Source organism: Cryptotermes secundus, unplaced genomic scaffold, assembly GCF_002891405.2.
Source record: "Cryptotermes secundus unplaced genomic scaffold, Csec_1.0 scaffold295, whole genome shotgun sequence".
NCBI classification, from domain to species: Eukaryota; Metazoa; Arthropoda; class Insecta; order Blattodea; family Kalotermitidae; genus Cryptotermes; species Cryptotermes secundus.
This window is the reverse complement of record NW_019729213.1, coordinates 357,175-371,917: the sequence shown is the minus strand read 5'-3', so window position 1 is coordinate 371,917 and position 14,743 is coordinate 357,175. Positions and strand designations below refer to the sequence as shown.

At 39.8% G+C, this 14,743-nt stretch overlaps 1 protein-coding gene across 2 annotated transcripts in view; it reads right to left on the bottom strand.

Moving 5' to 3' along the window:
* Positions 1 to 850: 850 nt before the first annotated feature.
* LOC111865407 overlaps positions 851 to 14,743 on the bottom strand; it is a 17,208-nt gene continuing 3,315 nt past the window's right edge. The window contains exons 2-8 of one of the 2 annotated variants that reach the window (XM_023853406.2): positions 11,983 to 12,170; positions 10,377 to 10,823; positions 7,076 to 7,259; positions 5,951 to 6,299; positions 4,598 to 4,768; positions 1,914 to 2,098; positions 851 to 1,233 (exon numbers count right to left, since the gene is read on the bottom strand). In XM_023853406.2, the coding sequence (XP_023709174.1) occupies positions 1,041 to 1,233; positions 1,914 to 2,098; positions 4,598 to 4,768; positions 5,951 to 6,299; positions 7,076 to 7,259; positions 10,377 to 10,823; positions 11,983 to 12,170 (1,717 nt within the window). In that variant the 3' untranslated portion in view covers positions 851 to 1,040. The remainder of the gene's footprint in view (positions 1,234 to 1,913; positions 2,099 to 4,597; positions 4,769 to 5,950; positions 6,300 to 7,075; positions 7,260 to 10,376; positions 10,824 to 11,982; positions 12,171 to 14,743) is intronic. The other variant, XM_023853407.2, reaches the window with a different exon arrangement.

Sequence of the window (14,743 nt, the reverse complement as noted above, 5' to 3'; positions counted from 1 at the left end):
CACTCATTTCTTATCATACATATCATGCATACTAGTCTTGTATCATCCTGTGACAGGGCTGTGCCATAGCTCAAGTGGTTAGTCGCTGGCTTCCCACTGCAGCGGCCCGGGTTCAATCCTGGGTCTGGTCAAGTGGGATTCGTGGTGGACAAAGTGGCTCTGGGGCAGGTTTTCTCCAAGTACTTCAGTTCCCCTGCCAATCTTCATTCCACCAATTGCTCCACAATCACCCTCACCTATCATCTGGGTCTGGTACAATAGGCCAAAAGTGGCCGCAGTACAAGGGACTTAGTCCCACCCCACTAGCAATGGAAAAAAAATCGTGTGATAGAAAAATAGACCACCAAAAGTTCTAAATGGCTTTGGTTCCAAAAAAGGACAAGAGAACTGCATACTCAATCTGCTATGAAATGAAGACTAAATGCATAACCTAGAAAAATTATGTCTTGCAGCTTGAGACAACAATCAATCATTCGAAAGCTGCAGATGAAATGAATGACTACCATATATATGTACTCACAGTACAAATTGGCCTGTGTATAGACCCATCTGCATTTACCACACAAAGGTAAACTTCAAAATCAGAATTCTGTCACAACAATAGAAGAAAAACTCTTCCAGAGATGTAAGAACTATTCCTACATAGTAAAGGTTAAATGCCAATTAAATTCAGTTGTGAGCTTATGAGGTAGGAAATGAAATGGTTGCAGAAAAATGTTGAAAGGAAATAGTAGTTTTAGAAATTAGCTATAATATACTATACTATAGCTAATTTCTAAAACTACTATATATATATACTCTATCAAATTTATTCACATGTCAAAATTAGAACACAACATAAAACGAAATATCAATTTAAAATATATATTTTTAAATATTACATATTATTTTAAAGAGGATAGGAGAAAGTACTGAGTGTCTACTACAACAAACTTACTCAAAGGTCTACCATACACTGCACTTCTATTTTGATTATTCTGGAGTATGTATTTCCAGTGAAGCAAAGTTTGTTCCATGGCAATAAGCTGCCTGAAGAGATATTAGGACTCAAGTGCAGGATTTGGCTGGAACACCATGGACTTCCGAACATCTGAATCCAGTTGCTTCAGCGAGTTCACACACTGTAATCTAGGAGTTGTACGATAGTAAGATAGAGAAGCTCTTGTGCTGCGACGTACTGGAGTGACAACGTAATGTAATGACTGTGGTTCCACTTTTAGATTAGTACTCAGGCTGCAAGAAATAAGATTATATAATTGTAATTTATTTACTGATGCTCTCAGTACCTAAGTATACCAGCATCAAATGAATGGATGTTGGTGTACAATGAACCAGAAGTCATGTGGAAGGATGCAGTGGTGGCTTAATATGAGGCACTATCCCAGAGGGACTGAGAAAAGCACAAAAAAGAAAAAAAGAAAAACTCAGGATTTAGTGTCCAGCTGAGATTCGAACTACGTGCCTTTGAAATACGAGTTAGAAGTGTCACTGCTTGAGCCAGCCTGCTTGGTAAGAAAAGAAAGTAAATTCGATCTGTGAAGAGAGGAAAAGAATACACAAAAACCAGGGTCCAAAGGGTCTGATTGCTGTGTATCATGCAAGATGAAATGCCATTTCCTGTAATTAAAAATATATTTACAACCTATTACTAATGCTCCTAAAATAAATTACAAAGATGGTCTTTGTAAATAAGGTCCGGAGATAGGACTAGCTCTATCGACTGGGCCCAACAAAGTAGGTTCTACCTGAAGAGCGAGACAGAATCCAGTCTCCAAAACGTGGTATTTAGAAAAATAAATAGGATGTTGTTTTTAGATAAAGAGAGGACGATGGATAATGTCCAGAAACATAATATTTGTATGGTTCTCATAGCTGGTTTTTATAAATATTATAGGTGTGAAAATAATACATACCTTCTTAAAACTTTCTGTTGCAATGCAAATTTTATTATGGATGATTTAAAAACGTTACGGGCATCAAGTACATTTTTACGTTGTGTTTTGACACTGGTGCTTCCGTCATTTCCCAAATCACACTTGAGATTTAGCATGTTGAATTTTTCCATCAACTGATCAAGAGAGTCACCAACCTTAGTAGGCTAAAAATGGAAGATTATTCCAGGAATCAGCACATAAAAAACTACACCACACATTATAACACCAAGTAACTACAGCATAACATAGAAAAGTATCACATACAATCACATAATACCACATCAACATCAACTTTACTTCACATGCAATTAAGAAAACTTCAAAAAGACAACACTCAAATATAGTTACCATGCACAGGCTCTGATAAAAACAACATAGTGCTGCTACTACGTCAACATTACAAGTCTTAGATGCCATATTTAATATCAGTATTTCAACCAAGCAACCTCACATGTCTAAGTATGTAGATATAACACAGAGGTTCATAATTATTCAGAAATAAATAATTATTCACACACATGCATACCATATACATATTTGTATATACATACAAATACTTTACGTATATTTTACCTTACAGTTATACATAATTTTAGTTTTTATTTTTACTTTATATTGAACTTTCATTACTTTCATATTTCTTATTTATATCTTAAATTTTATTATTCGACTATGCAATAATTATCCAACTGCATAACAGATCAAATGTAAACACATTCAATAAAATGAATGGCCAGACGATTCATTAACTAATATTTAAGTACTGTACCACCTAAGGATGACCCAATAGTAGGGTCAGAACCTGTAGTGGATTAAATGAAACATGTTAAAGTACTAGACAGTTGTGTTGATGGTCTTGAACAGATTTTCTACTTGTATAAACACAACAGGATGCAAAACTCAAAGAATATTTCATCTTGCTTTAGACTGATTAGGTCACTGGATACAGCAATAACAGAAGAAGAGAGAATTGTGGGAAATTTCATATTCTGAAAATGTAAACTTTGCAGAGATCTTTTATCTGATATTTGTGAATCACTTGAATTACGTAAGCACATTTATGACAATTTTTTAGAGAGAATGTTTGCATTCACTGGGCACCAATCTATGATAGATAAACTATATTTAATATGAATAAAGACTCTCCAACCATTCAGGCACTGTTGAAGCATATAAACATACAGATGGCATTCTATAAATTAATGTAAACTTCTAAGTCCATCAAAATCTCAAGATGTTTTTTAGTCACAATAATTTTTCATATGACATATGCAAGAAAATAAAATCAAACAATCTAATACTTATAGCTGAAGCTATAGACAAGAGTTTATATAATATTTTTTAATGAAACTGTGGGATATCGGGTCCAGTACCTGGAGAGACAACCATGTAAATTTCTATATCAGACATTTATTGCCGCTAGAAGTGAAATGAATGTGGAGAAAACAAAAGTAATGAAAATTTTGAGACAACCAACCCCAGTCACAATAAAGATGGAACAAAAACAACTGGAGAATGTGAAATGTTTTAAATATTTGGGTAGCTTGTTAACAGATGACGGAAGGTGTACTAGTGAAATTAAATCCAGGATTGCCATGGCAAAAGCTGCATTTAGCAAGAAAAAGAATCTTTTTACCAGCAAATTGGACTTAAATGTGAGGAAGAAACTAGTGAAATGCTGCATTTGGAGCATAGCTCTGTATGGGGCTGAAACATGGACACTTAGGGCAGTAGATCAAAAACATCTGGAAAGTTTCGAAATGTGGTGTTGGAGAAGGATGGAGAAGATAAGTTGGACCGATTATGTGAGAAATGAAGAAGTGTTAATTAGAGTCAGTGAGCAGAGGAATATCCTACACGAAATAAGAAAACGGAAGGCTAATTGGATTGGTCATGTTTTACGCAGAAACTGCCTTCTAAAAGAAGTTATTGAAGGAAAGATAGAGGGGCGGATAGAAGTGACAAGAAGACGAGGAAGAAGACATAAGAAGATGCTGGATGACCTTGGGGACAGAAGAGGATACTGTCATTTGAAGGAGAAAGCTCTAGATCACATTAAGTGGAGGAATTGTTTTGGAAGAGACTGTGGATCTGTCGTCTGACAGATTACTGATGATGATGATGATGAGAAGAAGTGTATACAGATGAGCAGGTAAGCAGAGTGTGCAGTAACCAGGGAGGTGTTGTGGGCCCTGAAAAGGGCCATAACTTACTGTCGTAAGACATAGTGTGCCTGATGAATGCCGGTGAAACTCTGGCTGCAGCAGGCTGGCTCATTGGTCTTCCTTGCATCTTCAGCCAGCTGACTCCAAGCTGGCTTGTCTTCCTTGCGTCGGTGGCCAGGTGGCTATGAGCTGGCTGGCCTTCCTTGCATTGATTGATGGTGTTGCTGCTAGGAAACATTCTGTTGCTTTCTGCGCTCCAGATAAGCTGTCTGGATGTAAGCATGCTGCAACTGGTTGGTGTGTCAGGGGTCTGCATCTTTATATGCTGTTGCTAGCAGCATGCAACCCAATGGGCATTGCAGCTGCCATGGTCCACATTGATTGGATAGCATTGCGGTAGGCTTCCACAGAATCATGGCAATGGATACATTGCATGAAGAATGTGTTTTAAATATATTTTTATAATTCTAAGGTTACAAACTCATTATTCAAACCTACCGAAGCTCCTCGTATTATTGCTCTTTCATAGCAGTCCACTGCAGACTTGAAGTCTCCTCTAGCTTCTTCCAGAGCAGCTACACACTCCCAATATATGGGCACTTCCTTTATACCAGGACAGAATCTGCGAATCATGGTCAGCCATTCTTCACACTGATTCCATGGATAACCCTATAAAATTATTATTTAGAGTAAGTGGCAGTTATATCTGACCAAATATAATTAAGACTCATGAAATTGGTAAAACTATATTTACTGCTTCTGTTACATATTTACATGGAAACAGCTGTCAGTAATATGAAGCAGCACATTACAAATACATATTGTAATGTGTTAATTATAATTCAGGAACTTAACGTTAATTCAGTCTTCAAAGTTTATCAAAATGCTGACACTTATCTAAGTTTCTAAAATCAGTATGTAAATTTGTAATATTATATTTAACACTAATAATCCATCTACCTGTATCACTTGAATTCTTAATACTACATATGAGACATACACACCATCTTTGGAAAGCTCTCAATTTGATTTTGATGTTTATGATCCTACATACCATCTAAACATAAAATATTGAAACCAGCAAGATTCCATGGCACCTACAACAGCTTGGATGATAAAAATTTCACCATCTGACAAGTTAAAAAATTGTACAAAGTTTATCGTACATGCAAGGACACAATTCTGCAATGATGGCTTCAAGAGGATGATGTGTTTGTTTATGCACCCACAGCCTTCCAAGTGTTAAGTAGCGTACAAGTATATTTAACATGGCCATCAGTTTAGCCATCTAGTCTCCACTACTGCAGTGTGATTCAGCATAAAGCAGACAAAGAAAAAAGACAATATCTCTGTGAATGCAATTTAAAAGAAACTCCTTTTGCTATAGGTTGGAATTTTTTGTATTCATTGTTAGGTTAAGTGGCCTCAAAATGTCAATGAGGACTTCACATTCATAAAGAGTATTGTCTTCTAGCTTGTAATGCCATGTAGTTCAGACACAGCCCAATAATCTGGAGAAACATATGACTTCCATCCTCAGGGTTCAAAAATAAGCCATGCAAGAAACCAGCAAAAGTAGACAGCAATCTTACTCTTTGACCCTGAAAATGGAGGTGGTATATTCCTCTGAAATACATGGCATTATAACTCATGGGACCATACTGTTCATAGTCACCACCATGCAAATCTCATATCCAACACTTTTATCTTCATGAATCCAAGGTATTACTCCATTTCCCGACCATAAAATATGACTCTTCTAACTCTTTTATTTCCTTCTGACCACATACTCGTCTTCGCTATTTAGTCAATATAAATTCAAACTGTATAAAGTATATAGTTTATACTCACAATATGAACAATGTTCAGGAGATCTTTCACAGCATCCTGGACTAAGAGATCTAAGTTTCCAGCACATACATTCTCCTTATCCTCTTCTGGAGAACTGGAAGCAGTATGTTCTTCACTGGCAAAGATTTCTTGGTCACTTCTTGGTGCAGATGGCCCAGTGTTTGATGTATGGTTTTCCTCCACCACTATCATCTTGTTTTCTCCATAATTAACTGTTGGTGGCTTACGATTCTGCTTAAAATTTTCATTTCCATGTGTCATGTTAGAAGCTTTAAGACCAAAACAATGTAAGTGATGGAAGTTTCCCAATGACTTCCCTCTTTTGTGCAGCCAATCAGATAAACTTTTCCTATAATCATAAATATTGCAGTATTAAACAAATAGACATTGCAAACCATTATAAAGGGACCAAGATCTTGAACTGTTACCTTAACAATGTGGAACATATGCAAATTTGTTCAATTTATTTTTGTTGATTTTACAATTCTTTCAGCATCTCAGGTTATGTACTGTCAAATGGTGAACAATGAACTGAAAAGGATTTGGAAGGATGGCATAAGTAAGATGCTATCCCAATTTAGTGGAATTGAGCAATGCCATGGTCACACCTGTGAATGACAAGTGTTCAGACAAGCAAACCCTCAGCTACTGATTGGTATCACACCAGCCTTGTGTAAAAGAATATTTTATTATACCTGCTGTGCTCCAACTGGCCAGCTGATTTAAAGCACAGTACTTCTTCTACTGATCTGCTTTACTTGCAGGGTGTAAACATAATCCACAAGTCCTCTTTCCAAAGCACAAGAAACCATAAGGCTAGCTACCCTCATAGATTGGGAAAACCTTATTCTGGTATGGGGAATATTATTATGGGTCTCTAATGCAAATACAATAGAATGTTAGGTGTCAAAGAGTGGACAGAGAAATAGACAAAATACATGAAAATGTGTTAGTCCTTAAAATATGTGACAAAAGGTCAAAATTTGTGATATTTCACTTCAGACCTCATATAATAGAGAATTTTGGCTAGTAACTAATCACAAAAATATCTACTTATGCACAGACAAATCTTTCTTCTAACCTTCTGCAAAAAGTGTTATTTTCTAATTTTATGCTGCATTCTACCTCATAATGTCTGGTGTGGGTGTATACACATTCAACAAAGGTGGCGGCGCTCCTTTTTTTCCTGAAGACTTCAGAAGTGATTCACTTCCTGCTCTCTGAGGGGTATTTGTCAATGGAAAAATCACATCATTACCACCCAGCTCTTCAGTTTCCTCTTTAACAACAGAATTTTTTAGATCTGTAACTTACAGAAGTTTCATATTAAATCAACCACAATGTTCTGCAGTTTATTAATTTTTAACATGGATAAAGCCAATGTATTTTCATAAGGTAAAATTGGTAAAAGAAGGGTAAAGTTGTCACTGTGCATAATTAATTAAGCACAATGCCATGCAGACATATGGGGAGTGGCCATCAGTCTTGACCTCAGCACTACATGGAGGGGAGCAGTCAGCTTCACAACCCTGCTGCTTTAACCCCAAACAAACAGCCTCCAGGAGGCCTCTGACAGAAGGCTGGGAAGGCTCCAGAGCCAGTCTGGACGTTGTGTAGGAGAAATAAATCTTGCCCCTGACTGTTCAGTCTGCAGTCAGTTGCTATACCAACTGAGCTGTCCCAGATCCTAATGTAGTCTTGAGACGAAACGAAACCAGGAGTGGAAAATGCTCGCTTCAGCAGATAGCATCTGTATATCAACACTGCAACCAATTAACTTACTAAAGTTTAAAGGGAAGTATGAAATGCTTATAATGCACTAGCATAATATTTCTACTTCCTACGAAAGCAAACACTCACAATATCTTAAATATCATGAGTCTGGAAAAATGTAAGGTTGGGCAGTGATAGAGTAATGTAATGGGTATACATTATGGGCGTATACATGTATGTATCTGAATTTACATATGTGTACGTATACAACTCTTGCTCACTGTAGTTCTGAGGCTGTGCAGGTTGAAAATAAATGTGTACATTTTTATGTATTTATCTTGTTTCAACCGACCACCAGATATGACTATTTAACACAGCAGAGAGAAATAGGAACCACTGTACAAAATACGTAGCACGTCCACAAAGTAAGTTTCCCACTCATCCCACAGCTAGCAAACCTTATATTGCGCAAAGCGACTGCGCGTAAGTGATAGAGCAACGACATAGCATGGCGCATGCACAAACGGAATTTCCCACGTTCCCACAGTAGCATCGTTGCAGCTGTTGAAGATGGAGGCTCTTATTCCAACTCCCGCCGACTGTGAAGTGCGGTCAGTGATAAAGTGTTTTTCAATGCACAGAGCATAGCGCCGATCGAAATTCATCGTCTATGGGCCTAACGTCATGAGCAAGCAGATGGTGCGTCGCTGGTGCAGACAATTTTCAGCAGGTCGACAAAGTGTGCATGATGAGAAGCGCAGTGGGTGGCCATCCATCATTACAGACGACCTGGTGGAGCTTGTGCGGGAACGCATTATGGAGAATCATCGCGTCACAATTGCGGAATTCAGCAGTCATATCCTGCAAATTTCCCGCTCCTTGTTGCATGAAATTGTCACGGAGCATCTGTTGTTCAGGAAATTGTGCGCCAGGTGGGTGCCGAAGCAACTGACACCAGGACACAAAACAGTGCATGGAGTCAGCATTCACATTTCTGCAGTGGTACCATGATGATGGCGACGAGTTTCTGGACCGGATCATCACAGGTGATGAAATGTGGATTGCACACATTACCCCAGAAACCAAGCAGCAGTCAATGCATTGGCGTCACAGTGGATCTCACTGTAAGACGAAATTCAAGCAGACGTCGTCGGAGCGGAAAGTGATGTGCATGGTATTCTGGGACAGACGGGGCATTCTCCACGTCGACTTCCTGACCAGAGGTGAGACGGTGAATGCTGAGCGTTCCTGTGAAACACTGCAGAAATTGCGATGGGCCATTCAGAAAAAGCGGCGCAGGATGCTTAGTGCCGGTATTGTCTTCCTGCACGATAACGCTAGGCCCCACATGGCTCGACGGACAGCAAGTCTCCTGCAGGAGTTCAGCTGGGAGGTGTTTAATCATCCATCCTACAGCCCGGACCTCGCTCCCAGTGATTTCCATCTTTTCCTACACCTCAAGAAATTCCTGTCTGGTGAGCTTCAGCGTTTTGAGAATGACCGAGAGGCGGAGATGATTGTCACACAGTGGTTCCAATCCCAGGTGGCAGACTTCTATGACACAGGTATTCAAAAGTTGGTCCCACGGTATGATATGACAAATGTCTCAATTCCGGTGGCGATTATGTTGAAAAATAGCTGAACACTTGCTGTATCTGTTGCAATAAATATTTCCATGAAATTGTGTTTTGTTTCTGTAAACGGCCCCAGGGAATCTTACTTTGTGGATGAGCCTCGTAATCTTACATACAAACATGATGTGAAATAATGTGGTTTTATAATTTTGATAAAAATATTATGGATGATTTACTTTTTAATTTTAATTCTGTAACAAACTGGTACCATGCACATTGCCATAATTCCTGTAGAAAAATGGTGGACAGCTGATTTTGGCAATTAGATTCTAAAAGGTTCTGACGATGGTGGATCACACACAGAATTACTGGGGTCTTGGATTTTTTCCATCTTTTGGAATTTTAGGTAATAGAGGACATGATGTTTCGGAATCTGGATCTGTTTCTGTCTTCAGGTGAGAAAGTGATTGAGATTAGCTCTTTCTAAGGGACCCAACTGAGTAGGTGTCTTCCTTTCTCACCTGAAAACGGAAACAGATCCAGTTTCCGAAACGCTGTGCCCTCTGTTACCTAAAATTCCAGACATGGAAAAAGTCCAAAACCCCAGTAATTCTGAATTTTTGCAATGCACACAAAATTTGTAAATGATGCCCAACATACTGGAGTCAACAAACAACTTACTTCACCAGACTCTTCAAAGTTTCATGTGTCAGGTGCATGATAATTTCATTAGAAAATATTATATTTGTATGTAACAGATTTCGAATATAATAATTTTCAAATAACCAGCCACAGTTTTCCGTGTCACTGATGAGATGACTGCAGAGCCTTAGCTATAAATATCCACATTTATTTCACACACTGGGGAAAATAGACTCCCTGTTCTCAAACACACTCATCTAAATTATTTTTTTAGGGTGACAGACCAAGCATCACACTCACACAAAAGAAAAGATAAAATTACAGTTAATTTAATCTTTATATTTTTGGACAAGGAACAGGATGAGAGAAGACTATGAAATGAATGGTAGTAGGTATTCCCTGAACTTAATCCGTTTTAATTCTTTTATGAATGTAATTTTGATTTATTTCTCTCATTCCAAAACAAAACAGATTCATAATGAAGGAAAACACTTTACCTGGAATATTTGCAACTGAATGAATTCTTCTAATATTCTTGGTATCACCAACTTCAGTAAACACTGATTTATTAAGTGGAGGATCAGCACTGAGTGACCTTCGAGCAGAGCTGCATCTTTTAATTGATGCAGAATAAACTCCACTGCTTTGTTTGTCATTAGCAATTGAATCTATAGATTTTACTGTGTTCTTGAAAGAAAAGGATGACTTAAATGATGCTGTAAGCTGCAGAGAGGACTTTACAGCAGATGTTGAGGGAAATGCATTCAGCTGTCCAGTGTTCCTTCCTGCTAAGAGATTACTAGCTTTATTCTCTGCCACCTTGTTCTTCGATGGTCTTGTAACCAATCCACGTGCTTCAAGTAGTGGATTTGCTTTTATCATCCGTAACTTGCTAGCTATGGTATGCTTTACCTCGGGTGCAACGTTTGGTCTCATTTTTGGATCTATAACAATCATTAACATAAATGCTATTAATTATTTTATAAATGCAATTTACATTCCTGTGAAGGAGCTCATAGTTCATGGTTACTTTAACTGGATTCATTACACTTAAATCGACAGTAAGCATGAAAACTACGTGCTGCAAAATATGCACATAATTTATTAAAGTGAAAAATATGAACATTATACTCACAGTGGAAACCTTTTATTCTCCATGTTCATAATGACTAAGATGAAGCAAAAATGAAGGCTGCAATTTGTGCATAGAAAAATTTACACTTTCAATACTGAATCTTAGATCCATTGAATCAAAGTCTGGTGTCTTAGAAGCCATTGCAGTTGTAGTGATCATATATAGGTAACTGAAGTTGGGTTCTATTTACTGTCATTAAACCCTATCATAAGCTACTCTAAATTATTTAATCTCAATAAACTGTGTATGAAGTTGGATTTTAATTAGATAATTCTAACTTACCAAATTCAAAAGCGGCCTCCGTAGTCTAGAGGTAACGTTCCCACCTCATGACTCGTAGCACGCGGGTTCAAATACCCGGCGGAGGTCATCGAATTTTTAAGGGCGGAAAAATTCAGGGAACAAGTCCTCCGGGAGGGACTTTAAGCCGTGGGTCCCGTGTCGTAGCTTTACGGCACGTAAAAGAACATCATATCTCCAAAGGAGGTCACTGAGCCAAATTAACAGACATTTCCCGCCCAACAGCAGTCTCTAATGCCTCTGGTAGATGGGGGAGGAATTATAGATACCTCTCAGCTAGTAGAGCCAGTCTCACTGGCTGGGCGGGACTGATGGTAAGCACCAGTACCGGTAGGATATAGAGACTGGTAGAAATCATAGAGGGAAGCACAATGGACCAATACAGGTCTCAGTGCATGGGGAAACCCACCCTCTCCAATAACTAACTAACTAACTACCAAATTCAAGCAGTCACCATCTGTCTGAGGTATAGGGTTTTAAGCCAAGACCACTAGCCCCACATTTTTCACAGATGCACTATTTTCCCACAGGGTGGAATGGCGAAACAAAGTGAGATACTATGGCTTACATAAGCTTATAAGACCCAGGTTCATCTTTGGAAAACTGAAGTGGAGTTTACAATAACAATACTACAGCATCAACACCAAGTAGTTATTAATTTTACTTACTTCTGTGAGGCTTGCTTTTAACTATAGATGCAACAGAAGCTCGAGGTATCTCACCAGTGGGTCCTATATTTACATCTGAAGATGTTATGGTGCCAAATATTGCTGAAGAAACTTTACCCTGTCTGTCATGTAGAACTCGAGCCATCAAACGGGATTGTCGCTCTTCACGCCATTTCATTATTTGGTCCCTTAAAAAAATGTATATATTCAAATTTGACTAACAGGCCATAATGTGTTACAGTATGATATAATTCTAATTGTTTTGTGTAAGTCAAACGTTTTCTCCCCTTTGTTATTCCTTTGGTCTCACTGCTTTAAATTTTCACAAAAATGTATACAATTCAGTTAACTTTGTATCATTCATTTGGGCGGCCCAGGTTTGACCCTGGGGTAACTGTGACTTTCTTATGTCACATGTTACAGGCGGTAATGACGCCATCCTCAATGAGGTTGGCCAAACCATGGCTGCGTTTTTGGTGGGGATGCATCATGGACCAGGGATGCATTGGGACACCTCTTCGTGGTCCCGCCAGGCAATGACAGTCTCGGGGTCTGATTAAGTATGACCTACCAGGGCTGGCAGCTAAGCTCCCATAAAGAGCAATGGCATTATGACCGGATCCTCCCATGCGGCAGCATAATGACTCTTGGGTATCACTACAGTGTATCCAGGACAAATGTGGGAGAGCACTCCCATGGGGGTAGATTCAAGTTGCCTCCCTAGAGTACCGATAAGGTGCTGCAAGCCTTAGGGTTCAAAATTCTGAAACGGTCTGACCAACCCATGTGGCGGGGTGGGAATGGGGGAGCTCATAAGCAACCCCCAGGGGCGACTCTCTCGTGTAGGTTACCCTGGTCACAACCTCATGACTAACTGGTGTCGCACTCCCATTTATCATCTGGGATACCACTTTCCCCCCAAACAGGTACTCTTGGTCCTGGAGGCTTGTGAGGGTTGCATGGCACTGGGGTGGTAATTAGCCAGTGTCTTGAACGATCCCCTCGGGGCACCAGGCAGCACCCCGTTGTATTTATGCCTTCCACCCATATGGGACGCTGCATGGACTCAGGCAAGCAGAGGGACTCATACGAGGACCCTCTACTAAAAGAGCTAAGGAACTGTTAAAGTTAAACAGGAACCAGCTACGACGGGTGGTAGGACTACTTACAGGACACTGCCACCTTAAGGGACACCTCTTCAAACTGGGACTAAGTAATAGTTCAACTTGTGAGAGGTGTCAAGAAGAAAATGAAACAGCCACACACATCCTGTGTGAACGTGAGGCCTTAGCTTATTTAAGATTGTCACTTAGGTCAATATTTTATGGAACCAAGTGACTATTTCGACGTCCCCACGTACAAAATCCTGCACTTCATTCGAAGCACAGGATTGCTGAGGGGATAATCAGAAGGGGAGGCACAACAGATCACTGTGGTTGCAGTGCAAGGGCCAAGAAGGCCCACCCCTTATACATTCATTCATGGGGTGCTGTGGGTGGCAACCTTTTAAATCCCCATGACTCATGGGACCAAAATGAGAGGAACCAAAAAAGAAACCAGTCATAAGGACCTTAAACTGAAGAGGGACCCCCCTCCAAGGGGAGCCCTACAATAAATGCTTTAGCAGGGGGCTGGAAGCTCTGGTGAACCAATAAGGGACCCAGGTGCAACCAGCGAACCTGCTGTTGAACTTTCAGCCAAAGGTAGGGATGAACCAGTGGTTCGAGACCTACCTGAGGTAAAACCAAAAACTCCTCTCTTGGGAGTCAGTAGTACTGACATACCACTGCAGGGGGCTAGTATCTCTAGCACACCTGCAGCAGGAGATGGTTTGGGACCCCGTCTAGCGAAAAAAGCCTTTTCTGGATGCGCTAGACGGCAGTTGAAAAAGGCAAGAGCTGGGGCAAGTAAAGCAGGAACTGGGGGCAGTCAGCAGCCAAGAAATGCAGGCTTGTCCAAGCAGGGAGAAACCCTTTAAGAGGCCAAGGTCAGAGGGCAGTACCCATACAGAAACAGCCAGAACTCTGAAAAGGCCCAGGGACTTGGAAGGAGACTCTGACCAATATAAAGGCAGCTATCTTCAAGGAAACTTATCCTGAGGATAAGCTTAATGAAGATGACCAGAATTCCATTCTGAAAGCATTGGGGGAGGTGTTACGTAGGACTCCAAAGGGAGAACTACAGTGCGTACAATCAAGTGCGCGCCGCGGCTGCAATTTGCCGTGAGTCATACCACCGCAGAATGGATGCAGTCGCGGGGAGGAGTTGCAACACTCCCCGCGACTGCATCCGTTCTGCGGTGGTATGACTCACGGCAAATTGCAGCCGCGGCGCGCACTTGATTGTACGCACTGTACCACACCTGAAATCCTACAGACTAGTGGGAGGTGCACTTATTTATGCATGCACCGACCAACAGTCTGGTCATTTTGAAAATAATTTCAGGTCATCAAAATCCGGGACCTGGCTATGAATAATATTAAATATCACCCTTGGGTGACGAGGGGCATAAAGACCTCATGTCAACATAAAAGAGAGGTCTATTTGTCCATGAAGACCAGTAATGATCCAAACCTTAAATCCTATTTTAAAACTTACTCTAAAATTCTGTCTACTGTCATTAAGGCAGCCAAAAATCTTTATTATAATGGATTAATTTCGAATTCTAACAATAAAATTAAAACCACATGGAATATTATTAAAACGGTTACTGGTAAGAGAATCAATAATACTGAAGTGCAGTTCTTAAATGTTGAAGGGA